This window comes from Tursiops truncatus, chromosome 3 (genome assembly GCF_011762595.2).
Source record: "Tursiops truncatus isolate mTurTru1 chromosome 3, mTurTru1.mat.Y, whole genome shotgun sequence".
NCBI lineage: Eukaryota > Metazoa > Chordata > Mammalia > Artiodactyla > Delphinidae > Tursiops > Tursiops truncatus.
This window is the reverse complement of record NC_047036.1, coordinates 130,229,190-130,256,848: the sequence shown is the minus strand read 5'-3', so window position 1 is coordinate 130,256,848 and position 27,659 is coordinate 130,229,190. Positions and strand designations below refer to the sequence as shown.

Here is a 27,659-nt window from a genome sequence, read left to right as displayed (position 1 = left end):
CTCTTGTCTGAGGCTGCTTTCATGCTACCACAGCAGAATAAACGAGTTGTGACAGAAATTGCATGCTTCACGAAGCCTGAAGCACTGACTATCTGGCCCTTTACAGAAAAAGTTTGCCTAAAGATCATTTGCATCTAAGTGAGAATCATTCATTATACTGTGCAGCTAACCTTTTTATATGCCAGTTTTTTAGGTACTTATGTATAACTGAATACGCATTAACTATTTTTCTTCATATCTAGCTTTTTTTTAAAAGGCTACACTATTTCAAAGAAGTATTTAATAAAATAAAACTATATATCAATTTAAATAGGTTTGTGTCATCACAAAACTGCTGACTAATTCTGGTAAATTACTATCGTTTGGTTATTATAAGCTGAATATCCAAACTGATACCAGCAAAGGTATGTAGTAGGAGGAAGGATGTTGCTGTAGGTACATTGTTAGTATTCAGCCAGAAATGCTTATTCTACTTCTTTCAGCCAAAGAAAAATTGGTTCATTGTCTAGAGTGATAATGGTAAATGTGTCAGATACATGGAAATAAAGAAGTCAACAGCTAAGTTAGTTCAGTCATAGGTTCTAGAATCCTGGAATTCTAAAATTATACAAAGAATACAGTATATGTTAAAGGTAATAACCGCACTGCTCTGTCCTGACACATCACATATTATTAATCACCACAGCAACCTTCAAAAATACCCTGAAGAGCAACGTTTCTTTAAAAAAAAAAAAAAATCAAAAACTCAAAAAGAACTACCATATGATCCAGCAATTCCACTCCTGGGTATATATCCAAAAAAAACAAAAACACTAATTCAAAAAGATACATGCACCCCAGTGTTCATAGCAGCATTATTTACAACTGCCTAGATATGGAAGCAACCTAAGTGTCTATCAACAGATGAAAGGACAAAAAAGTTGTGTGTATATACACACACACATACACAATGGAATAACTACTCAGCCATAAAAAATAATGAAATTTTGCCATTTGAAGCAACTTGGATGGATGTGGAGGGTATTATGTGAAGTGAAATAAGTCAGACAGAGAAAGACAAATACTGTATGCTATCACTTATATGTGGAATCTAAAAAATACAACAAACTAGTGAATATAACAAAAAAGAAGCAGACTCACAGATACAGAGAACAAACTAGTGGTTGGGGTGGGGTGGACTATAGGGGTGGGGGAGTGGGAGGTACAAACTATTGGGTGTAAGAGAGGCTCAAGGATGTACTGTACAACATGGGGAATAGCGCCAGTATTTTGTAATAATTAAATGGAAAGTAACCTTTAAAAACTGTAAAATAGGGCTTCCCTGGTGGTGCAGTGGTTGGGAGTCCGCCTGCCGATGCAGGGGACACGGGTTCCTGCCCCAGTCCGGGAAGATCCCACATGCCGCGGAGCGGCTAGGCCCGTGAGCCATGGCCGCTGAGCCTGCACGTCCGGAGCCTGTGCTCCACAATGGGAGAGGCCACAACAGTGAGAGGCCCGCGTACCGCAAAAAAAAAAAAAAAAAAAGAATGTGATGTTAACGACAGGGTAAGCCAAAAATGACTTCCAGTCTTTTACTTGAATATAAGGTGGATACATCTGCATGGTGATAATATATGCTTAGCAGTAACCTTAGTTCTGGGCTTAACAGTTTGCATTTTCTGTCTTGTCCTGTTTTTCTCTAGTTGTGATAGCCTTTACGCTGGTATATAACTACAGTAATATTAGAATATTTGACAGAGATGGGGAGATTGATCCCAAGCTGGCCAGTTGGGGAGGTTAATAGCATTCTTTTACTGGGTGAAGTATGTTCGGGACTTAATTATTTTGTTAGTAGCTATCATTACATGGTATATTATTTAAGTGTTTGCTTGTTTACAGTCAGTTATTTGGAGAAGGGTACTGTTAAATTATTTTTCTTTAATATCAGCAACTAAGTTTATATAACAGGTAACTTTTTGAAAAAGATGGTCTGTTTTCCACTATATCTTTTTGTTTTAAGTCTTTCTGTTTGTAATCCCCCTTCCCCCCAGGCCTCCACAGATTTCTAGCACATATCACAAGAAGACTGTATACTCATTAGCCTGGGGGCCACCGGTACCCTCCATGGCACCCGGTAAGTGTGAGTCATTCTGTAACAAACGTGAGAGTATTCTCTTTCTTTCAACTTAATCCTAGGATGTGCAACCTGGAAAGAGTCATAAATATTCTAATGCAGTGGTTACTTAAGCAAGCTGCTATGTTCCCAGGGGTCCATGAGGGCAGTTGTAACAGGTGATAAATTAGAAAGCATTCACCCAGAATGAGCCTCTCCAAACTCCAAACTAAAGCATATTTGATCTCTTTGAGCTGAATTTTTTCATTGTGAATATAGTTATCTCATGCTTGGTCCTGATACCTAATCTAACGATTTTCACTAAAATTTGCTATCACCTTTTAATTTTATCAGAATGATAATGTTGGGAATTCCCTGGCAGTCCAGTGGTTAGGACTCTGTGCTCTTACTGCCAAAGGCCCAGGTTAAATCCCTGGTCCGAGAACTAAGATACCACAGGCCATGCAGTGTGGCCAAAAAAATAAATAAATAAAGATAAGCAATTTATTAAAAAAATAAATTAAAAAAAAAGAATTGTAATGTTAATGATCATCTGTTTTCACCTACAGTTAGAGCAGACTTAGAATTTCTCAAATGATCTCTTGTTGCCTTTGATGTATTCTGACCCTTTTCCTTTTCTAACCCCTCAGCCTTATATTTCTCTTTCGTATGCCTACAGTGGTAGGTCTTGCAGAATTTTAAAAATGAATGTGTTCAGCAAAAGTCTTTGGTAATCTTTTCTTCACCATATATAATGGAACATCTGTAAATTTCCATAATAATGTAAACGTTTACAGTGTAAATCATCAGAACTCAAGCAGCACTGCAGTGGTAGTTCGTTCATTCATTCATTCATTCATTCAACAAATGTTGATCCTCGACTTGTGCCAAGCATAGTTCTAGCAGTGGTGAAAATAAAACTTGCCCTTACAGAAACCCACCAGAACCACTGTTTGCTTCTTAAAAATCAACAGGATGATTGCTGTAACACCAAAGAAATCATTGCTTTGAGTACAGCTTCTTACAGTTAGTCATAGCAAGTCCTGCAGCTCCATATATTTAAATGCCCAAAGAGTACTTGTCGGTAAGAGAAGGTAAATTCCCCAAAACTTTGAAAACATGTTTTCTGATCCCAGCTTTGGCACCCCTACTATTTTGAGTGGCAGAAGAATGTTTAAAGCAAATATGTTGTATTATAAATATTAATGTAGAATTAATATACCGTTTATTTCTGCCCCCAACAACTGTGTTCAGATGCAAAGAACAGTGACTTTATTCCAATAAATTAATGTAATTCTTTTAAAACATCTCATAGTATGATATGGTCATACTATAGCAACAAATAGTTAAGCTGGTGAAGTACAAAACGGATACGCTTTCTTTCCTTATCTCATATAGGAGGAGAAGGGGACAGACCTTCCCTCACTTTATACAGCTGTGGAGGGGAAGGGATTGTCTTACAACACAACCCCTGGAAGCTTAGTGGAGAGGCCTTTGACATCAACAAACTCATCAGGGACACCAATTCAATCAAAGTGAGTTCTTGTGGTCTAAAGTCTTCTCATGATCTCTCCATCTTCTTGGCTTCTCATCTTGCATGATAAATGCCATTATAAGAGGTATCCATTATGCTCAGGCAGATTTCAAGCGTCTCTCAATTGCAATGGTGATTTATTATAAACTTTCTGATCTTGAATATAAAGCAGCCTTTTCACGCCAGCCACTTTCTCCAGAGTGAGGTGTTCGTAAAAATAATTTTTTAATATGGTATTCAAGTGCAGATATAAGGTATTTTGCTCAAGACAGAATTGTCATTTTGTTTTTAATTTTTTTAGTGAAATAATTACAGATTTATACAAAAGTTGCAAAAATAATACAAATAATTTCCTTATATCCTTGACTGAGATTTCCACATTTAGCCACATTTTCTTTACCATCCTATCAGTGTATCTGTATGCCAGAACTGTCTTTTTAAATGAAACCGTAAATGTTGAGATTTCCTTACTCTTTCAAATGAGCATTTTTTACTGTTGCTCATTATTTTGTATGGCTAGCATAAAAATAACATTTAATCATAAATTGAATTATTTTTGTTGACTGTATTCCTTCATGTCTTAAATGTCATCTGAACATTAACATTCAACAATGAATAAAAGAGACAAAATTCCTATTCTTAACAAACTTTTAGTTTTGTGACAGTTAAATGTATGGATCAGAGGCTCATATAAGGAGTTTGGGCTGGAAATAGAAATTTGGAGTCTCTTCACATGAATGGTAGCTAAAGAAGCTGCAGGTATGTATGAGGTGATCTAAAGAGACAAGTAAGAAAAGAAGAGGGCCCAGGCAGCTTTGGGGAACACCAAAAAAAGTTAGGAAAAAAAAAAGATTCTGGAAAAGAAACAGAAGAGATAGGAAGAAAAAAGCGTAGTGTGTATGACTTCTATTAAAAAGGCGACGACCCCCATGTTATCAAAGCCAATGGATATGTTTCATGTCTTATTGTGGGATAAAAATCATTTTAATTAAGTTCATTTCACAAGGTTAGACACTGCAGACATGTAGTATTTACTGGCCTCTTCTTTATCCCATTTAAGAAATCGTATTTCAAACAGTTGCTCTTAGTACCTCTTTGGCGAATTATGTAGATTATTTATAAGAATGGCTGTTGTACAATTAGAACATTTTTAAACTAGGGATTTTCTTTTTTTTCCCCACACTGTCATCACTGATTTGTAAGAAGAACAATGTTTTCAGTCAAGATTGGTTTGTTTTGCTTTCTAGTACAAATTGCCTGTACACACAGAGATCAGCTGGAAAGCAGATGGCAAAATCATGGCTCTTGGCAATGAAGATGGGTATGTGTTTGTTTCTTTATAAAAAAAACTTTGTAATTGCGCATATATTTGATCACAAGCTAATGCTGTCTGTAATGTTAGTTGGGAAAACCTAGTTGTATTTGATGTTCTGACTTATCCTTGATATCCTTAAATGACTCAGCTCTCTGCATCTTTGAGAACTGCAAAATAAGTTAAATATTTTCAGCCCAAAGAGTACTCAGCACTACTCTGTGTTTTGGCTGTTGTGTGCTTCACAGAATCCTCATCTCCAGAATTAAACTGCCTAAATCTCCCTTCATTTTTTTTATAGTAAACCTAGGCAGAAATGCTTTTTAGGCCTCACCATGCCCTTTGCAACATCTTTTTCTTTTGTTTTTGTTTTTTGGGGGGTTTTTTTTTTCCCCTTTCCAATGTTGATCATAGTAACATAGTCCTATTTCAGCCATTTGTTTATTAATTCTTCTTTTAGCTTCTCCCTTGCACCATTTATTATAAGAGCCTGATAAACACAACTTTCCAGAGATTGTTGAGATTTGTGAAAACTGTTTGAAAGACTACTTTTTGTGTCTGGTTCTTTGTGAGAGAGTAACCTCTGCAGTTTATATAGGGTTATCCTATTCCATTTCACCTTTCTTTGACTGATGGGATGAGGGAGATACCTGTTTGCATTGGACTGTAATTTGAGCATCCATCTTTCTTGTCTTGGTGTGTTTCTTATTCCAGATCAATAGAAATATTCAAGGTTCCTAACTTGAAACTGATCTGCACCATCCAGCAGCATCACAAGCTTGTGAATACTATTAGCTGGCATCATGAGTATGGCAGCCGGCCAGAGCTGAGCTATCTGATGGCCTCTGGGTCCAACAATGCAGTCATTTATGTGCACAACCTACAGACCGTCATAGGTAACTTTGGTTTCTTTCCATATTGGGGTGGTATATGTGTTCCACTACTTCTTGTTCCAATTTCTGTGCCTTTTTCCTTTCTTTTCGGTATTAAAGTAAATACTATTTTTATAATTTTTCTGCTTTCAAAAGTAGTATATTCACCTTATTTAAAATACAACAAAAGTTTCAAACATGACAAAATTCCCTAATCCCATCCCTCAGTAAAAACCAGTGTTATTAGTTTGCGGCATGTTTTCTCCAGATTTTCTAAAGTATAGTTATTGCTATAGTTATTCCAGGCCAGGGGTAGGGATATGACTTTTCATCTTGTGTGAAACTGTCGCTCTCCAAAAAGATTTTGCCAGTTTATATCCCCTTCCCTCAGTGTTTCCATGTGTGACTGCATCTAATTCTCACAGTCCTGGGAGGCAGGTTTTGTTATCTTCATTTTCCTGATTAAATTGAGGTGCACAGAGGTTAGCTCACTTCCGTAAGTCCCACAGCTAGTATATGATAGAGCCTAGACTCAAACCCAAATTGTCTAATTGCAGAGTCTGCATGTGTTCTAGTAACTACTAGTCCCTGCCTGGCACGTTGATCTTTTTCATATTTTCATATGATGTATTCCTTAATGAATCTTAAACTTCTCTGAATTTCTTCAGCACCCAGAAGAACCATAATAAGTGGTCAGAGGCGCCTGTTCTTTTAATGTGAAGGAGATGTAGTTACTTTTTTTTCTAATATGAAGAAATTATAATGTGACACTAATCTGTTTCCAAAGTGCTGGAGAGTATGTGCTGTCAACCATAGTGAAAATTTCAAGTTGACATTTTAAATTTCTCTAGAACTAATTTCCAGTGATTTCCTGAGAATCTTTATTTGTAATAACAAAACAATTTTTATTCTAGCAGTGACTCTCTCAAGTTAAAAGGAATATAGGAAAACTAATAGTGTACATCGATTTTGCTAATAATAAATAGCAGACAGTTTGTAACTAATAAGCATGATATGTTAGAAAGCTTATCCTAGTCCTCTGATTCCAAATTAAATATCTACTTTGGCAAAGGACATAAACTTAATTTTTTTAAACTGAAGTATAGTTGATTTACAATATCGTATTAGTTTTAGGTAGACAACATAGCGATTCAGTATTTTTATAGATTATATCCATTTAAAGTTATTATATGGGCTTCCCTGGTGGCGCAGTGGTTGAGAGTCCGCCTGCCGATGCAGGGGACGCAGGTTCGTGCCCCGGTCCAGGAAGATCCCACATGCCGCAGAGCGGCTGGGCCCGTGAGCCATGGCCACTGAGCCTGCGCGTCCGGAGCCTGTGCTCCACAACGGGAGAGGCCACAGCAGTGAGAGGCCCACGTAGTGCAAAAATAATAATAATAATAAATAAATAATAAAGTTATTATAAAATAATGGCTATCTTTCCCTGTGCTATACAACATATCCTTATTGCTTATTTATTTTATATACAGCTTTGTACCTCTTAATCCCACACTCCCATCTTGCCCCTCCCCTCTGCCCTCTCCCCACTGATAACCACTAGTTTGCTCTCTATATCTGCGAGTCTGTTTCTGTTTTGTTACATTTATTCATTTTATTTTTTAGATTCCACATATAAGTGAAAACATACAGTATTTGTCTTTCTCAGTCTGACTTATTTCACTTAGCATAATACCCTCTAGGTCTCTTTTGTTGCAAACAGCAGAACTTCCTTCTTCCTTATGACTGAGTAATATTCCATTGTACATATATACCACATCTTTATCCATTCATCTGTTGATGGACATTTAGGTTGCTTCCATATTTTGGCAGTTGTAAATAATGTTGCTATGAACATTGGAGTACATGTATCTTTTAGAATTAGTGTTTTCATTTTTTTTGGATATATGCCCAGGAGTGGAATTGCTGGGTCATATAGTACTTCTATTTGTAGTTTTCTGAGGCACCTCCATACTGTTTTCCATAGTGGCTGCACCAGTTACATTCCCACCAATAATGTACTAGAGGGAAAAAAAAAAAGAGAGAGAGAAAAAAATAATAATAATAATGTACCAGAGTTCTCTTTTCTCCACATTCTCACCAACATTTGTTATTTGTGTTTGTGTTTTGTTTTGTGTTTTTTGTTTTTTTTTCTTTGGCTGCATTGGGTCTTCGTTGCTGCACACAGGCTTTCTCTAGTTGCAGCAAGTAGGGGCTACTCTTCGTTGCGGTGCATGGGCTTCTTATTGCAGTGGCTTCTCTGTTGCAGAACACAGGCTCTAGGTGCGTGTGCTTCAGTAGTTGTGGCACACGGGCTCAGTAGTTGTGGCTCACGGGCTCTAGAGCACAGGCTCAGTAGTTGTGGCACACAGCCTTAGTCACTCTGCGGCATGTGGGATCTTCCCGGAGCAGGGCTCGAACCCGTGTCCCCTGCATTGGCAGGCGGATTCTTAACCACTGTGCCACCAGGAAAGTCCCTATTTGTGTTCTTTTTGATGATAGCCATTCTGACAGGTTTGAAATGATGTGATTGTGGTTTTGATTTGCATTTCTCTGATAATTAGCGATGCTGAGCATCTTTCCATGTGCCTGTTGGCCATATCTTCTTTGGAAAGATGTCTGTTCAGGTGTTCTGCCCATTTTTTAATTGGGTGGTTTGTTTTTTTGACACTGAGATCTATGAGCTGTTTAGGTATTTTGGAAATAATCCGTTATCAGTCATTTGCAAATATTTTCTCCCATTCAGTAGGTTGTCTTTTCGTTTTGTCCATGGTTTCCTTTGCTGTGCAAAAGCTTTTAAGTTTAATTAGGTTCCATTTATTTATTTTTGCTTTTGTTCCTTTTGCCTTAGGAGACTGAGCCAAAAACAATACTGCTATGATTTATGTCGAAGAGTTCTCTTCTAGGAGTTCTAAGATTTCAGGTCTTACATTTAGGTCTTTAATCCATTTTGAGTTTATTTTTGTATACAGTACGAGAAAATGTTGTAATTTCATTCTTTTACAGGCAGCTGTCCAGTTTTCTCAGCATCACTTATTGCAGAGCATTAACTTAATACTTAAGAGCAGTGCAGATCTTTTTCTACTGTAATACTGTCACCCTAGTTTGTTTTTTATTTCATATCTACTGAATAACAGAAAAAGGAAAAAAATGGCCAGAATCCATTTGATTTTATTTTTACCTTCTTATATTTAAATAATTGAGACTTAGAGGAAAGTTGCAAGAATAGTACAAAGGACTCCCATATACCCTTCACAGATTCAACAACTTATATTTTGTCATATTTGATTTGTTCTGTGTGTGTATGTATGTATTTTTCCAAACTGTTTGTGTTGCATGTGTCATGCCCCATATCCCTTAATATTTGTGTATTTTGTAAGAATAAGGCTATTCCCTTACATAACCATAATTCCATTATAAACTTCAATTAATTTAATACAATAGTTTGATCTGCCATGCTTATTCTAGTGTTGTCAATTGATCCAATATTGTCTTTTATATCTAGAACAGTGTGTCAGCCTTTTTTTTTTTGCCGCACCACGCAGCCTGTGAGATCCTTGTTCCCCAACCAGGGATCGAACCCATGCCCCCTGCATTGGAAGTGTGGAGTCTTAACCACGGGACCACCAGGGAAGTCCCTCATGTTGATTTTTTTGAAGAATGCCAGCCTGTTAGTTTGTAGATGTCCCCTCAATTTAGTTTGGTCTCCTATTTTCTCATGACTAGATTCAGGTCACACATTTTTAGCTAGAGTGCCATATACATGATATGTTCTTGGTATCACATCCAAAATATATTATTTTCATTTTGATGGCTTTTAGAAAGAAAGAATGATAGCTAATACTTCTTGCAGTAAGCCCATGTGCCAGGCACTGTGGATATGCCTACGCACTTAACTACTAAACAACACTGCCCACGTAGAAAGAATATTGAAAATCACACAGAAAGCACGTGGCAAAATCTTGACTCTTGCCATGTTAATACCCTCCTTTATGTCTTTCTGTTGTTGTTGCTGGTAGAAATGACATCATCCCCTTGTCTTATAGAGAGCAATCCTGAATCTCCAGTGACCATTACAGAGCCCTACCGGACCCTCTCAGGGCACACAGCCAAGATTACCAGTCTGGCATGGAGCCCACATCATGACGGAAGGCTGATATCTGCTTCCTATGATGGTACAGCTCAGGTACTATTGCGTCCTTGATTCAGTGGGTTCTTCACTGTGTACTCTAACTCAAACTCTTTCCTCCTTTCCCCCAGTTTTGTACAGACTCCTTCCCTCACCATTATCTTCTATAGAAAGGGATTTTTCTGAGCTCTAGAGGGCATTTTAGTTTATTAAACATATCTGGGCCCTTGGCAGGCTAAGTTTGGGGTGCATTTTACTTAGATGAAAGGGGAAATATTAACAGGAACTAGCTAAATTCTGATGTTTTTAAAGATTTCATTCTGACCTACTGTCAGTTTAATGGACTAAAGTTGATGTGAAAAGTACTCCTCCCATTCTGTTCTATCACAGAATGGTGACTATAAGTAATGAAAAAATGTTTCTAATAATAAACTGGTAACTCAGACCTCCAAGTTCTCAAAAATAAAGATGAGGTGCCAAACCAGAGGTATGGGGTGAGTTTCGGATATCAGAGCCAGAAGAGACCTTAGGATCTATCATCTGTGATGGATGTCTGTCTGTCTCAGCATTGAGTGGTAAATGAGCTATCTGCACAGAGCTGAGAGCCATGATGGGCTACCCTTTGTGCAGCGCAGACTGGAGTAATTCAAGAAACAGCAAGGAAATTGATCATTTGCCCACAGACAGAAGAATCATCTGTGAGAAGTTAGAACCCTAAGCATCCATCACATGTGCAGGTGTGGGCTCTGAATTAGAATTCTCTTCATGGTATCTGAATCCCCAGCCCAAAAATAACATACGATACTGGTTGAGGACAGTGAAATCCATAGGGCACCATTAAAGCTTACTCAAAATCATCCACATGGGAATGCCTCTATATCCCAGAATACAAAAATCTCCCACAGGAAATAGCACTTTCTGAAACTGAACTCCTAAAAGTACAAATCACAAGAGGAAATAAGAGTACACAGATTTTTTCTAAAATCTATACGCCCCCAAAAAACAATAGAATAACGAGAAATTATTCTCTTGTGTGACTTTTGGTTCTAGGTGTGGGATACTCTCCAGGAAGAGCCTCTATGCAATTTCCGAGGACATCGAGGTCGACTGCTTTGCATCGCATGGTCCCCGTTGGATCCAGACTGCATCTACTCAGGGGCAGATGACTTCTGTGTGTACAAATGGCTCACTTCCATGCAAGAACATTCCCGACCTCCTCAAGGTCAGTCAAACCCTGGAGCCCATAAAGGCTTGCCTAATTCCCTTTCTCCTTTCCTCAGTAAGTGAGTTGACTGGAGTCAAGCAAGGAAGACATTCATGCAGGGCGGCAGCAACAGGATGGTAGGGTTGGAAGCCCAAGCAAGGATAGCAGCCATGAGGGGCCTGAGGACAATACCCAAATAGTAACAAGTATACCTAGCACCCAGATCTTGTTTTCTAAATATCATTCTCCATTAAAAGGGACTGACCAGGGCTTCTGGAGAAATGGCTAATTCCAGGTTAGGACAGGAAAAATACAAGATGAGCCTGCAACATCATATGCCACAAAGGAAGGAAGTGCTCAAAGAATAGAGATCATCAAAAGGACAAAGAAGCCAGCTTGAAGGGGCTGGCTATCCAAATCTGGGACATTCTGAACTTGAAATAATTAACAGAATTTCATTTCTGGCTATAAAAGAATAACTGGTACCAGATTTGCCCACTCACCAGAAATAGCTAGAAAACTAGACAGAGTATATAAACAACTAGAAATATACCCGAAGAAATGAAATGATACATCCATATAAAGACCTATAAAAGAATGCTTATAGCTTTATCTATAACTGCCACAAACCGGAAACAACAACCCAAATGTACCTCAGCTGGTAAATAAACTATGCTATATCCTGTAGTGGAATTCTACTCAGCAATAAAAAGTAACTACTTTTAAACACAACAAAATGGATGAGTCTCAAAAAGGATTATGCCTAGCAAAAGAAGCCGGGCACAAAGACTAAATACTGTATAGCTAATACAGAGTATGAAATGTAGTCATAGGGCTTCCCTGGCGGTGCAGTGGTTAAGAATCCACCTGCCAATGCAGGGGCCGCGGGTTCGAGCCCTGGTCCGGGAAGATCCCACATGCCGCAGAGCAACTAAGCCCATATGCCACAACTATTGAGCCTGTGCTCTAGAGCCCGTGAGCCACAACTTCTGAGCCCACATGCCACAACTACTGAACCCCGTGCACCTAGAGCCCATGCTCCGCAACAAGAGAAGCCACTGCAATGAACAGCCCGTGCACCGCAACAAAGAGTAGCCCCTGCTCGCCGCAACTAGAGAAAGCCCATGCACAGCAACAAAGACCCAATGCAGCCAAAAATAAATAAATAAAATAAATTTTTAAAAAAAAGAAATGTAGTTATAAATCATATGAATTTCTAAAACAGACAAAACTGAACTACAGTGACAGCAAATCAGTGATTGCCTGGGGCAATGAAATGCATAACCTAAATCTAATCGTGAAAAACATAAGGCAGACCCAATTTGAAGGAAATCTGACAAAATAAGTATCCTGTAATCTTCATGAGTTTCCAGTCATGAAAGTCAAAATAAAATCTGAGCCTGTTCAGGCTGAAAGAAAGTAGAGACATAACAAGCCAGTGCAACATGTAGTCCTGGATTGATTCTTTTTGCTATAAAGGACATTCTTGGTACAACTGGCAGAACTTAAGTGAGGTGGGAGTAGACAGGAGTAATGTATCATCGTTAATTTCCTGATTTTAATGGTTGTGCTCTGATGATGTAGGAGAATATCCTTGTTTGTAGGATACACACTCAAGTATTCAGGGGTAAATGGGGCATTGTGTTTATGATTTAATGAAATCCCAAAAGGGTTTGGTTTGGTTAACGTTTTGATAATATAACTAAGAATTCATTGGGAAGGAAAGGAAAGGGCAAGAATGTTATCAAAAACAAGAGTAATAAGGTTTTGGAGATTATCTCCTAGAGTGCTTTTAACCAAGAATATATACTTTAATCTATCCTTTTCTGAACTGTGATTTCTATAGGCAAGAAAAATATTGAATTAGAGAAAAAAAGGCTCTCTCAACCTAAGCCAAAGCCCAAAAAGAAGAAAAAGCCCATCTTGAGAGTGCCTGTTAAGCAGGAATTGTGTGACGGGAATGAAGAAGAGAGTGTAAAGGAGAGCTCGGGCCCTGTTGAGAATGGAGTGTCAGACCAGGAGACTGAGGAAGAAGCCCGGGAGCCAGAGCTACCCTGTGGTGTCACCTCGGCAGGTATGTGGCCAAATCCTGTGTTTCACTAACTCTCTAGGACTTAGTAGTCATGACCAGGAAACTAAGCCAGGTCTACCTTTGACGTATTAAGGGGGTCTACTGGGTGACTGGGATGGAAATAGTGAAGTTCTATAGAGAAAACTTCTTATCAACTTGAGCAGGGTAAGACTGTGGGACAAAGTGAACCTAGGGCAATGTATACATAGAAACTTACATGGGGAAAGTTGTAACAATATGATGTCATCAGCCATGTTTACTGAAAGAAACCATTGTCCCTTACAAATATCTGACCTAGAAACTATCACCACTCTGGGAACTTGCAGGCAAACAATATAAATAGGACTGACTCATGTTTAATTCTACAGCAGAATATTTTGATGTGACAGAATTTAAAATGGCCAAAATATATGGTACAGAGTCCTCCCTGACCCTCTCCATCCCAAGGGATGGCCACTGGGACCCACAGTTTGGGTAAATAAAGATCTAAAAAGTTTAATGGATTTATTTTTTAGATTCATCAGAATACTTCTTTATCGTAAAATGTTCTTTACCCCTGTAGATCAACAACTTAGTTTGGGTTTTTTGTTTTTTGCGGGTTTTTCTGAGTTCATGGTGTGTACACTCAGGATTGTGACTCTGTATCCCATACACTTTAAATTTCTATTGGTAAAGTTGTTCCTTGTTTGTGGAATTAAATATGCAATTAGTACTTTGTCACCCAAGCCAAGTTGGGAACTCCTAGACCTATGGTATAAAGCTGTGGAGGCTAGAACCTTTATAACTTTTCCTTAGATCAATTAGTCAAGAGTTCTAAGTAATAAACTTACAGATTCCTGGAAGGCAGTTTGTGAGATGGGGAAAGGGAGACTACCCATGCTTCCTATCTGAAATATTTCATCTTATATTTGGGGTAATAGATAAAATCACACCATGAAGACTGGTATACTCTTAATTTTTAAAAAGAACTAGATTCTACATTGTTCTTATCCACATTTTTTTTCTTTTTCCCCATGATGTAGTCTCTAAAGAACCAGTTATCTGCACTCCAGCATCCTTAGGCTTTGAAAAGTCAAAAGTCACCATTAATAACAAAGTCACTTTACTGAAAAAGGAGGCACCTAAAGAAAAGTCAGGTTGGTATTTAATAATTAAAATATTTGGGGGGACTTCCCTAGTGGTGCAGTGGTTAAGAATCCACCTGCCAATGCAGGGGACAGGGGTTCAATCCCTGGTCCAGGAAGATCCCATATGCTGTGGAGCAACTAAGTCCGTGCACCACAACTACTGAGCCTGCACTCTAGAGCCCACGAGCCACAACTACTGAGCCCGCATGCTGTAACTACTGAAGCCTGCGCTCCTAGAGCCCGTGCTCTGCAACAAGAGAAGCTGCCGCAATGAGAAGCCCACACAACAACAAAGAGTAGCCCCCTCTCACCACAACTAGAGAAAGCCTGTGTGCAGCAATGAAGAGCCAACGCAGCCAAAAATTTTTTAACAAAAGAATAAAAAATTTATTTGGCTATTACAAATAAATAAAATATTTTGTTAAATTATCCTCAAAAATTACATGCAACTGAAAACTCAGAAGTTTTCAGTTTTTCGTTTTGTTTTAGATTTTAAATATTTGTAAGTGTTTTGATTGTTTCGATTTGGGGTCATTTTTTTAGTACTTGAGGAACTGTCATTTTGCAGTTGTTGATGTTGCTTCACAAGTTTTCACAGGGACACGTTTGTGTGTGTTGTGAACATTGCCCCCAGCTAATTTAATTTGAAAACTTCCTTATAAGAGTGGGAACTTTCTCTGCCCAGCAGTATCCCTCCAGTAGGTTACATATAAAATGGGCATGCATTCAGTTTTGTGTTTTTGATCAACTCTTCTTCAGACAGTCGGTACTTTTATTACATTTCAGAAGCCTTAATCAAGAAGCGAAAAGCTCGTTCCATGCTTCCACTGAGTACAAGTCTGGACCACAGATCCAAAGAGGAGCTTCATCAGGACTGTTTGGTATTAGCCACCGCAAAACACTCCAGAGGTACAGAAATACACTTCCTTGGCCCATCCGTAGTCTTCTGGGAAGTGACACATAAGAAGTGCTTGTTTATATGTTATATGAATGAGCCAACAAATGTCCAAAATTGTTGTATTTCTGCATCATCCCTCCCCCACCCCCTGCTGCCAGGTTCTGTCCACACTCTGACCGCTGTCAGCACTCTCCAGTGCCTTGGAGACATAATGCTGTTTTTCTATTATAAATCAAGTTGTTGCCAGCCATATGGGTGCTGGAATTGGTATGATGGCTTAAATATCTCAGCGTGAATCAATTCCATCAACTGTTTTTCCCCAGTAAACAGCATGTACATGTAGAAAAAAAAATCATTTGCTCATTGGAAATAACCCTTAATACGGCAGTTCCTTTAAAAATTTTTGATGGAAGTTTTTGTTTATAGAAGGTTTTTTGGTCTCAGTTTTTCAAAGCCCTCACCTAATGTGTGTTATTTTAACATTTGAGCAACTTTTTTCTTTTTAATTTTGAATTTTATGTGTTGAAAAGGGATGCACATGATAAAATGAAATTCAAACAGTATAAAACCTGAGCCTAACAAACCTGACAAACAAACTTAACAAACCTACCAAAGAATTTTCATATTTTGCCAACTTTGTAACCAGCAGGGGTCTCTATTAGGGTAAACAAGGGCACAGGACTCTTTTTCTCAGCATCTGAAGTGGGTGTTACATACATTTGGAAGTAACTGGACAGAAAACAGTAACCTATTAAATGACTTCATCTTAATTTTTGTCTTTCTGAATTAGCAGAGCCAAAGGAGGATGTGTCTGCTGATCTTGAGGAAAGACTTCACCTGGGGCTTTTCACAGACAGGGCTACCCTGTACAGAATGATTGAGGTTGAAGGTGAGACTAGTCCAATCAACACAATCCTGTCCATCTTTACGCTTCCCTAACGCTTTACACATACCTCTTTTATGGCTGCCATCCTGTGGTGTGGTAATGGTTAGTTTTACATGTCAGCTAACTAGGTTTTGAGTTCCCTTATTTGCATGTTCATAAACACCCCTCACTCGCATCTGTCACAGGACCCTAAACATACAGTGTTCATTCTGAGTGTCTGAGTACAAGTGAAAGTGGGTGGGTGGGTGGACAAGTGACTGAGTGGGCTTCAGTCCCCATTATGAACACTCTGGGAAGTGACTTACCCATCAGCCAGTGACTACATATTCTAGGAATTTATTCCTGTCGTTCATCCTGCCTTTCTTTTTCTAGAAGACAGTGCAGACAGATGTTTCTGAAACATCTTCCAAATATTTCTCCTCCAAACAGGAAAAGGTCACTTGGAAAATGGCCACCCTGAATTATTTCACCAGCTCATGCTTTGGAAAGGAGATCTAAAAGGTGTTCTGCAGACTGCAGCAGAAAGAGGGGAGCTGACAGACAATCTTGTGGCTATGGCACCAGTCGGTATGTTCTTTTCAACAAAAGCCCTAGCATCTCTAGGATACATCCACTAAAGATAGACTTGTCTTGAAGGACAATTTGGCCATGTCTAATAATTAAATTTAAAATCCACATCCCTTTGACCCAGCAGTTCTGACTGTAGGAATTTAACTGCACCTACACATGCAAAATGGCAGCTATATATGGACTATGATTGCAGTGGTGTTTGTAATAGCAAAAGATCGCAAGAACCTCTATGTCCATCAGTATAAGACTGGTTAAATCTTGTATATCTATACAGTAGAAACTCTTATAGGTACCCCAAAAATGAGGCAGCTCTGTACATTCTGATACAGAGCGGAGCTCCAAAATTTAGTAAGTGAAAAGAATCAAGGTATAGATGCACAACAGAATATTTAATACTCTGTCCTTGATACTTATACATGTGTGGTTATATATTCACAGATTATTGCCAAAGGTTTCAAAAGAAACTAATAATAACGGTTGTCTCCAGGGAAAGGAATTTGGACAAGTTTGGGTAGTAGGATGCCAGGATAACAAGGAAATTTTTTATGCCATGCCTCATTTTTTAGCTTTTTATTGAAGTATGCCAGAGAGAGAGATGGAAGTACACAGGTCATGAGTGTACTTGAATTTCACTAACTGAATACACCCTTGTAACTAGCACCCATATCAAGAAACATAACATTACCAGCACCCTAGAAGCTTCTCTCATGCTCCCTTTCAGGCAGTCTACATGCACCCCAACAAGGGTAAGCACTGTCTGACTTCCATACTCATGTACATTTGAATTTTGTACTATTTTTTATGTATTACATAATCAGAGAAACAATTTACATTTCAAAATGTAGGGATGGGGAGAGGTAGATGAAACATGATCAGATGAAACAGCAACTGAATTACTATCTAAATGTTCTGCTTAATGCAGTGACTAACAAGCATTTTCAACCCAAATGTACGTGCTTTTTTTCCTTAAATCTGCTGTTTTTTGTTTGTTTGTTTGTTTGAAGCCGGTTACCACGTGTGGGTATGGGCCGTGGAAGCTTTTGCCAAACAACTGTGTTTTCAGGACCAGTATGTCAAGGCTGCCTCTCACCTACTTTCTATCCACAAAGTGTATGAAGCTGTGGAGCTGCTCAAGTCAAACCATTTCTACAGGTCTGTATGACCCAACAGTTGAACCAGCAGTTGGATGTAATGTGAAATTAATCTACGTAACAGTTCTGTTTCATTATAACCACCATAAAACCTTTATTGTAATTAAACATCTCAAGTGTACACAAATATATGTTCGCTAGCTTAAACATCAGTGCACCCACCACCTATACTTAACAAATGTCAACTTTCAGCAATATTTGCTACTGATATTTTTTTTTAATTTCTTTATTGTTAATACAAATAAGGAAAAGAGCATGACACAAATGAACAGCTTAATGAATTACTAAGAGAGGAACTTTTTTAAGCCCCACCCGTGAAGTGAGAAGTATAACATTCCAGACTTAGTTGAATTGCCTTTCCCCGATTCTGTCCTCATCCCTTCTCTAGGAGTAACCACTCTTCTGAGACTGGTATGAATCCTTTCTGTTCAAGTTATTATTCTTCCACTACAGTACATATTTAACTACAGAAAACAAAAGCAACAAAATATTTCTTGTAGACAGCATACAGTTGGGTCTTGTTTTTTGTCCAGTCTGATAGTCTCTGCCTTTTAATTGGAGTGTTTTAATGTAAATATTAGTGCGACTGATTTAAATCTACCATGTTGCTATTTCATTTCTTCTTTTCCTGCTTTCTTTCAGATTAGTTAAATATTTTTTTATCTCCAGTACTGGCATGTCAGCTATAATCCTTTATTTTTTTTAATGGTTACTTTAGGGTTTATGATGAGCATTTTTAACTTATCAGTTTACCTTCAGATAATATTGTACCACTTCTTGCATACATCATACTTCTTTCTTTCTTCCTGTCCCTTCCACTATTGCTGTCATATATTTCACATACTATATACATGTTATAACCCCACATTACAATATTAGAATTCTTGCTTTAAACAATTACCTTTCTTTAAGTTTTTAAACATTTTCTTATATTTGCCCATATATTTATTTCCAGCACTTTCCATTCTCTTATGTAGATCCAAGTTTCCAATTGCTGTCAATTCCTTCTTTTCCGTGAAGAACTTCAACATTTTTTTTTGTAGTGTGGTCCCGCTGGTGACATATTCCATCAACTTTTGTTTGTCTGTAAAAGTCTTTAATTTTGCCTCTATTTTAAGGGATCTTTCAGTGGGTGTAGACTTCTAGATTGGAAGGTTCTGTCATTTTGTGCTTCATAGATATCATTCCCTTTTTTCTTGGCTTGCATTGTTGACTTGACTACTGCATTTATTCTTATCTTTGTTACACAGGAACTATGTCTTTTTTCTCTGACTGTTTTTAGGACTTTCTCCACCACTGATTTTCAGCCATTTCATATGATGGCTTTGGTGAGACTTTCTTTTAATCCTATTTTGGTGTGTTGTCTTCCTTTAGAGAATGCCGGACTCTGTTTTGGCAAGCCGTAAAGTTACCTGCAGATCAACTTGATCTTTTCCTGGCTGTTTTAAGCTTTCTTAGGGCAAGTTCAGAGAAATCCATACTCTAGAATTAGTTTGCCCTCCTGCCTTCTGGTGTCTTCACCTAATGCCTTGTGTAAGTCAACAAATCAGAACTCAAATGTCTGGGTGGTCAAAACTTTTATGTCTCCACAACCTGAGTGAGCCCTGGGAATTATTCAGCTTATCGTTCCCTGATTATTCTTTGTACAGCCTTAAGGACTTTCCTACATATGCAGAGCTTTGTGTTTAAACCAGAGACTCAACAGGATCCCTAAGCACTGTTGTGGAGCTCTTTCTCTGGACAGCTTCTTCCTTCCTACTGTCCTGCCCCACAAATTCCAATGGCTTCGTCTCCCCTCAGCCCTGACTGCTGAAGCTCTGCTGGGATTCCTTCTGGGAAAATGGGTTTTAGGCAGAAAGCCAGGGCCATGATTGGGCTCACATTTGTTTCGTTCTCTCCGGGATGACAGTCCTGTGCTGCCTGGTGTCCAGTGGCTGAAAACAGTTGCTTCATGCCTATTTTCTCCAATGTTTTAATTTTGCAACAGGAGGATACGTCTGGTCCTAGTTGTCACTCCATCATGGCTGGAAGTAGAGGTCTCAAATTATGTACTTCTTAAATATTGCTGTGTCTAAATCACCTTAGTCTAAAACACTTCTATTCCAGCTACAACTTTATGTTGGCTGCAACTCAGAAGTTGTATGTCATTTGGAAAATAGTAGTTCAGTCAGTTAACACAGATCCTCCAAATGTTAACATATCTCACTATAAAATATCAAAAAAAAATCACATTGCTTACTTCATCAGAAAAGTCTTTAACTTTGGGGAAGCCGTCAAGCTCACAGTGGCAGGCACAAGTTTCCTAAAACTCTAATTTTCACCTGAAAGCTCAAATTTTATCATTGGCAACAGTACTGTTGGTCGTTTTCCATGAAATGACAGGCTTGCTTTGTTCATTTTTGAGAAAACATCTGCCAAATACTCAACACTAAATAACTATAGTTTGTTTGTTAGTCATTCTTTCAAGAAGTAATGAGATTCCATCTAAAAAAAAGCAACTAGTTCAGCTTGCAATTCATTCATACAGGTTTTTCATAGAACCATTGTACTTTGGAATTCAGCAAAGAATACAAAATGTTCTTCCCATTTTGTCACATAGAATATTAACAGGATGTGCAAGATTTACTGAAATTAATCATTTCTCCTTTTCAAGGAAATTTACCTTTTTTTTTTAACGACAAGGGCCACTAACTGGATTCCTGCTCCAGGTGCCAGCAGTTTACCCACCATTGCTTTCGCATAATCAGTACAAATGTCAACACACTGAGAAAAGGCAAATAACCTCTTGACATTATTGTGAAAATAGTCTTGACCTCATGAACCCCCTGAAAGAGCCTTTGGAACTCCGGGAATCCACAAACCACACTTTAAGAACTGCTGACATAGGTGAAGAATTGAGCACAGCACGCAGTTCTAACTTGCCCTGTAATGCAGGGATACAGTTTTTTTATGGGAAGTTGGAACAAGACAGACAACACAAAGGGAACGGCTTATCCTACCTTGCAGCCCCTCCTAGGGCCTCTTTCAGATTGGCTAATTACCTATTCTTGCCTCTAGGGAGGCTATTGCAATTGCCAAGGCCCGGCTGCGCCCAGAGGACCCGATCCTGAAAGACCTGTACCTCAGCTGGGGAGCCATCCTAGAAAAAGACGGCCATTATGCCTTAGCAGCCAAATGGTAAGTCTGAGGGAAACAGGAGTGCACCCAAACAAAGAAGAGCTTTGAAAGAGCTGGACAAGGATGGAAGAAAGAAGTTTAGAGGTGGGGGTGAAATAACTAGCAAATTAAAAAGCGTATATGTATTAAAGCAGCTTCATAAGATTCATCAGGATCTACCTACTTGGTATTTATGTAAGTCACCATAACTTCAAGAAATCCAAGTCGTGGACTTGGAAATCACTCCTTTCTTTAGGGATGTCTTGTATCAGTAAATATGGGAAATGGGAGGGAATGCCTCCTTTGCTTGGGTTCAACTCAGCAACTGCTGAAGTTCCTTTATTTCCTTAACCTGTATAATGCTGCCTCTTCAGCTTCTGCTGCACTGGCCTCAGCCTTCACAGGGACAGCCACAGGTAATGACACACCTGGGACCACAGGAAGGCACGCAAGGAAAAGTGGACAGAAAGAGATGATTCAACCCTCTGGGGAGCAGGTGTAGGCGATCTGTTTATGACACTCTGCTTGAGTTTTCTTTTGTATTTTAGCTATTTAGGAGCCACTTCAGCTTATGATGCAGCCAAAGTTTTGGCCAAAAAGGGGGATGTGACATCACTTAGAACGGCTGCAGAGTTGGCTTCCATCGTAGGAGAGAATGAGTTGTCTGCTACCCTGGCTCTCAGATGTGCCCAAGAACTGCTTCTGGCCAGGAACTGGGTGGGAGCCCAGGAAGCCCTGCAGCTCCACGAAAGTCTAAAGGTCAGTCTGTTACTGCCTCTCCTGCTTTTAAGAGGGATGAGCCCCAAACCCTTTTCTAGTCAAATTCCAAGTGAATTACCCAGTTGCACAAGCTGTACCAATTTGGTAAGTATCCTTAGAAGTGTCCCGCAAGCCCTGGCCATACTATCCCATTTAAGTACTGTGGCTTATCAGTTGCCCCATTCAGAGTAAAAGGTAATGTGGTTACTGACAGTAATTCCCACTGCTTAGCAGTCGAATAGCCTTCAGTCAGTTCAGCCCCTGTGTTTCTTCATTGATGTCATCAGCACACAAATGAAGAGGAAGAGGGTCTGCTTTGAAGAAAACGGATTGGCTTTAACAGAAATCACGTTGCTCTACCTGTAGCAGCCCTCTCCAGCTGTTAGCTGTAATTCTGCCTATATGAAACAGAGACCTTCCCAAGCTTAAGTGAGAAAATATTATAGGGATATACAAGGAATCTCATGGCAACTGAAAACCCAGCAGAAGTAAGGATTTTTTTTAGACCTTTTCTCTGTGCTCTCTTCTCTTCCAGCTGATTCCCTCTGTTAAACCTACTTGGATACAGCCCCTAACCACTCCCCCAGCTCTCAGATCTACACAGCTTGTCTGGTCCAGCACCTTCTGCCTATGATGCTTTAACTTCTGTACGCTTTAATCTGAAGTTTGGGCAGAGAAAAGAACTAGATGAGTCCAGCCCATCTTTTCTCAAACTGGGCCACAAGTCTTAAGTGGCTGGCCTGCATGTGGCTTAAATTTCAGTGAGTAGGGCTATAGCTGGGGTGTCATATTACAAATATGGTTGCTAAAAAAAAAAAGTAATAAATATGGTTGCTTGAGCCCCAAGAGCTGTGGGTAGGAATCCCCCAAAAGGCATTTGGCAAAACTGTCTGTTAGATCACCTCTTTTTCCCTCCCACAAGACTCACTGGGCTGGCAGCACAGAGGGGAAGGCTGCTGCAAATGCAAAGGGGGAGAATCTGAGAGACTGGGGAGAGCTCTAGATAATGGAGCACTTCCCTGCATAACAGCTCCTCTCCTTTGTTATTGGGTTCCAGGGTCAGAGATTGGTGTTTTGCCTTCTTGAGCTACTGTCCAGGCACCTGGAGGAAAAGCAGCTTTCAGAGGGCAAAAGCTCCTCCTCTTCTTACAATGCGTGGCCCGCAGGCAGCGAGAGGCCCTTTGTGGAGAGGGTGACGGCAGTATGGAAAAGCGCCTTCAGCCTCAACTCCCCAGAGCAGTCCCAGGCAGCATTTCAGCAGCTGCAAGATATCAAGTACCCATCTGCTACAAGTAACACTCCCTCCAAACAGGTACCCCTTCTGCATGAGCTTTTGATATTAATCACTCAGTAGTCTGAGACTTCTCTAATCCATGTCTAGTATAATAAGGAAACATGTAGAATGCCAGTTTGTACTTCAGAAAAGATTAAGCCAGGCCCAGGAAACCTGGAAAGATCCCTTCAGATGAATTAGAGCCCTTTATCTTTAAAGTTAGTCTTCGATCCGAATTCCCTTCTAAAAGAAAAAGAAAAAAGTCTAAAAACAAAGAAAAGCACAGAAACTAATATAATAATAGGTACCCATCAATTAGAATTAATTAACAGATGTTCACATTTTGTCATTTTTGCTTCATGGAGTCTTTTGGTTTTGTTTTGTATACTCCTTTGCTTTTGGTAGAAGAATCAAGTTGAAGTCCCTCATGTTCCCTTCCCCAGTGCCATTTCCCTGCCCTAGCTCACAAAAATTTCAGCCCCTGCATCAGACCACATGTGTTATTTTGTGGCTTCCTTATGTGATCATTGTTTATAAGATCTTAAACATACCTGTGCACGAAGACACCCAGCAACCCCATTGCTTAGATATTTCACTAAAAGAAGTGAACCCAGGTGTCTACAGAGTCTTGTACAGAAATGTTCATAGCAGCTTAGTTCATAATAGCCAAATAGAAACAACACAAATGTCCATCAGCTGGTGAATGGGTATACAAACTGCAGTATATCCATATAGTGGAAAACTATACTATGCAACAATAAAAAGGAACAAATTACTAATGCAAAAAGAGTATCAGTGAATCTTGAAAGCATTATGGTAAGTCAAAGAATCAAGTCACAAAAGACTACATACTCTACTGTTCCATTCATATGAATTATAGAAAAGCCAAAATTATACTGGCAAAAACTAGATCACTGGTTGCCAAGGGATGGGGAGAGGGGAGGTGAATGCAAAGGGGCACAAAGGAGTATCTTACAATGAAAATGTTCTATGTCTTGATTTTGGTGGTAGTTATACCGTATGTATGTGTGTGTGTATATATACCTGTATACAGGTATATATACACACACACATATATGTATTTGTCAAAACTCATCATATTGCACACTTAAAATTGATAAATCTTCATTACACTCCAGATTTTTTTTAATTACAGCTTTTAGTTCAAGAAACTCACTTTTTGTTTTAATTTTTGTTTAATTTTTTAAATTTTGTTTTAATTTTAATTTTTTGTTTTAATTTGCATTTAGCAAATGTCAAGGCATTTTCTTAGCATGAACAGACTTTAACACCAGACAGTGTATGTTGCTGTACAACTAAATATGAAAGTTTCCAGTGAGGAAGCAAAAATGGGTGGTGGAGATAGGGAGGACCTTTCTTAATTGTGGACTGTGTGTGCTTCCCAAATGCAGTTAATAGGAACATTTCTGGTGTCATTCCCAGTGCCTGATGTGAGAGGATGTTTAACTGAGTCTCTGGCTCCTCTCTCCAGCTCCTGCTTCACATTTGCCATGACCTGACCTTGGCAGTGCTAAGCCAGCAGGTGGCCTCCTGGGACGCAGCTGTGGAAGGACTGCTTCGGGCTGTGATCCGGAGCTACAACTCAGGAAACTTCACCATCATGCAGGAAGTGCACTCAGCCTTTCTTCCAGAGGGTAAAAGACCCCCAGCTCTGCTGGAGCACACCCACTAAAGGATGATATAACCACCGCCAGTGTTGTGGCACCAGGAGTACCTAGGTTATTGAAAGACAGACATGGGCCAGTGTGTCATATAGTAGGAAGTTTGAATTCTCTTACCCAACCTCCTTAAGAGGTAGCCAGAATGACTAAGCTGTTTTCCTTTACCTGGTCCTACCTACCTACCTCACTGCCTCCTATATACTTTCCTACACACAGCTCTAGAGAAATAGCAGTGTGCTCACAAGTTATTAAAAATGGAGAAGACATTCCTTGAGCTGCACAATTAGTCACTAACCTAAAACACTGTGGTTTTTCAGAGACACAGTGGGATCTTACCCCCAGAGCCTTCAGTGGGACAGATGAAATACTTTTTCTATCATGCTTTAAATGGCCTGTAGCGATGAGGACACTGCCTTAGGCCAAGAAATGTTTAGCTCTGGTTGGCTTCTGGTGGAAAGCATGTGGTCCCATGGATCACTGCTGCTCTGTTTCTTGGGATCTGATATGCCTCTTGGGTGACAGGAAACAACATGTGGGCAGGAAGCCAGATTTCGGACAGATAAAAGAAATGAACAACCCTAAATCCTCTTCTTCTCTCCTAGGCTGTGACCACCTAAGAGACAAACTGGGTGACCATCAGTCCCCCACCACACCAGCTTTCAAAAGTTTGGAGGCCTTTTTTATTTATGGACGTCTGTATGAATTCTGGTGGTCTCTCTCCGGGCCTTGCCCCGAATCCAGCGTCTGGGTAAGGGCTGCTCACAGAAGGACAACCTCTGTTGAGCAGAGCCAACAGCTCGACAATGTCAGCCCTGAAGAAACTGACCCCAAAGCTTCCCAGCCAGAGCCAAGCAGGACTCTAGAACTAGACGTGAGACTCACAGAAGAAGGTGAGCAAATGCTGAACGCTTGTAAGGAGCTCTTTTCAGAAGAGCACGCTGGTCTCCAAAATGCACAGAGAACCATTGCTGAAGTCCAAGAGACTTTGGCAGAAATGATCCGCCTACACCAGAAGAGTCAGCTTTGTAAATCCACAGCAAATGGCCCTGATAAGAATGAACCTGAACAGGAAGCAGAACAGTCCCTCTCTAGTCCCCAGAACCAGTGGTAAGTACTGATTCAATACAACATGGAACTAAAATACCCTGCTGGATTCTCACATAGTACTTGATGAGATTGATCAGGTCACTTGGAAGCACCACAATGCAGTCATTAAGGCACAGGCTTTGAAGTCAGATGTGGGGTTGCAATCCTGGCCCTGTTCAGTGACCTCAGGCAGGAGTCTTTAATGTCTCTGAGCTTTAGTTCCCTCATCCATAAATGGAGTACCAACTCCATCCTTGCTTGTTTTGAGAATTAAACAGAATCACAAATATTGTTAATAACAACAGTACAATAAAATCCTACTTTTGTGCAATAGGTTCCTAAATCATCAATCATGTAAAATAGGGAGTTGCATTATTGCATCATTAATGAAAACCATTGATTTTCTTTTTTTTTCACCATACCATGCGGCTTATGGGATCTCAGTTCCCCAACCAGGGATTGAACCCGCACCCTCATCAGTGAAAGCAGTATCCCAAAAAATACACAAAAAGCGTAGTGTACAGAATTACACACTAAACTGTAAAAAATCCCAAATGATCAGATTGCTGCAGCATCCTAATCATTTCCATTGAAAATAAGGGCCAGGTAGATATAGATGATTATTAATCACTTTAGAGCCCTTTTGCATTATCACAGGGCACTTGGCTGTGGGCATTTGCAGTGATTAACAGTTACTGATTAGTTGTTATGCCGAGTGCCTTTTACCTTGATTATGTCCCCCCGCAGCACAGGGCCTAAAATATAGTAACTAGCACAGTCAATAAACTTACAGCTATTATTACTAAACTTTTAAAAATTAAAGTTACATTTGTTGCTCTAAAAATACTACAAGTGAAATCCTGAGTCAGAGTTTTGAGTTACTTCTCTAGTGAGCTACCACACTCTAGGCAGCGCTTTATGTTTGGTTTTAGTAATAAGAAAAACACAAAAAGGTTCTCTAACCCAGCGGCTCTTAACCTTTGGATCAGAGGGCCCCTTTGAGAAGCTTAAGACACTCTTCCCAGAAAAATGTGCATCCACACACCCTGAGGGTAGGAACCCAGGCTCTGTCTAACCCATTCCCCAGAGAAGTCCAAGCCCTTTGCATTTGGCTGCAGACTGAATCCCCTAAAGGTCCTTAGTTTTCATTGGAGCTCTATGTCTAAGAAGTGGGAATTTGGAAAGTGGTGAGGAACAAGACTGCATTTTGAAAATTTTATATCACATCACATTAAATTCCCTTCTCTTAGCCTTTGTATTTAAAGATAAGAGATAAAGACCCAGGTGACAAAGTAATTTTATTTACAGGACAATAGACTTAAAAGTTAGGGGCAAGACGTATAATTTGCACTTTTTTTATTATTATTATCACTAGTAAAGAAGAGAAAAATGAACCAGTTTCTTTGCCTGAATTAACCAAAAGGATTACAGAGGCCAATGAGAGAATAGCTAAGTTTCCCGAGAGTATTAAGGTAAGATTTATATAGCAGTTCATTTGGTAAAACATTACTTTTTATATTATCAATTGACTACACCAAATTCTTTAATGTCATCTGAAATCTGTACACATTTGTATGTGCTTAAAAATTGAAGATCCAGTTGCCTTTGGTGAGCTAAAATGTTTTGTGGGAGTAGAATTATTGACACCACAAGCAATTTTATACCTTAGCCTTCAAAGAAATGTAACAAATTTTCTAATGACGAGGTAAAGTAAAATTACAGTTGGTACCATGTATTTGGTTGCTTACAAATGAATAGGTATATTTGGATGTGGCCCTAGTAGTAACAGAAGCATCATGTTTTAAATTCATTTGAGTAGGGCTCTAGAAAAAGATTGTGTCATTTGAGAGGGACATCTCA

At 39.3% G+C, this 27,659-nt stretch overlaps 2 protein-coding genes across 9 annotated transcripts in view; one reads left to right on the top strand and one right to left on the bottom strand.

Moving 5' to 3' along the window:
* CNOT8 (CCR4-NOT transcription complex subunit 8) overlaps positions 1-27,659 on the bottom strand; it is a 68,954-nt gene that overhangs the window by 3,861 nt on the left and 37,434 nt on the right. The window contains exon 8 of one of the 5 annotated variants that reach the window (XM_073802741.1): positions 1,987-7,828. The exons of 1 other annotated variant lie outside the window; for it this stretch is intronic. In XM_073802741.1, the coding sequence (XP_073658842.1) occupies positions 7,739-7,828 (90 nt within the window). In that variant the 3' untranslated portion in view covers positions 1,987-7,738. Of the gene's footprint in view, positions 1-1,986; positions 7,829-15,147; positions 15,285-17,920; positions 18,308-27,659 lie in introns of those variants that run through there. 3 more of the 5 variants (XM_073802742.1, XM_073802743.1, XM_073802745.1) reach the window with 3 other exon arrangements.
* GEMIN5 (gem nuclear organelle associated protein 5) overlaps positions 1-27,659 on the top strand; it is a 40,658-nt gene that overhangs the window by 12,258 nt on the left and 741 nt on the right. For 2 of the 4 annotated variants that reach the window (XM_019924795.3, XM_019924793.3), the window contains exons 10-27: positions 2,031-2,113; positions 3,491-3,627; positions 4,874-4,947; positions 5,653-5,834; positions 9,854-9,993; positions 10,987-11,158; positions 12,987-13,214; positions 14,234-14,347; positions 15,125-15,247; positions 16,030-16,125; positions 16,552-16,689; positions 17,697-17,844; positions 20,901-21,020; positions 21,548-21,758; positions 22,816-23,070; positions 24,524-24,686; positions 25,316-25,820; positions 27,175-27,271. In XM_019924795.3, the coding sequence (XP_019780354.2) occupies positions 2,031-2,113; positions 3,491-3,627; positions 4,874-4,947; positions 5,653-5,834; positions 9,854-9,993; positions 10,987-11,158; positions 12,987-13,214; positions 14,234-14,347; positions 15,125-15,247; positions 16,030-16,125; positions 16,552-16,689; positions 17,697-17,844; positions 20,901-21,020; positions 21,548-21,758; positions 22,816-23,070; positions 24,524-24,686; positions 25,316-25,820; positions 27,175-27,271 (2,986 nt within the window). Of the gene's footprint in view, positions 1-2,030; positions 2,114-3,490; positions 3,628-4,873; positions 4,948-5,652; positions 5,835-9,853; positions 9,994-10,986; positions 11,159-12,986; positions 13,215-14,233; positions 14,348-15,124; positions 15,248-16,026; positions 16,126-16,551; positions 16,690-17,696; positions 17,845-20,900; positions 21,021-21,547; positions 21,759-22,815; positions 23,071-24,523; positions 24,687-25,315; positions 25,821-27,174; positions 27,272-27,659 lie in introns of all 4 variants that reach the window. The other 2 variants (XM_019924794.3, XM_019924792.3) reach the window with 1 other exon arrangement.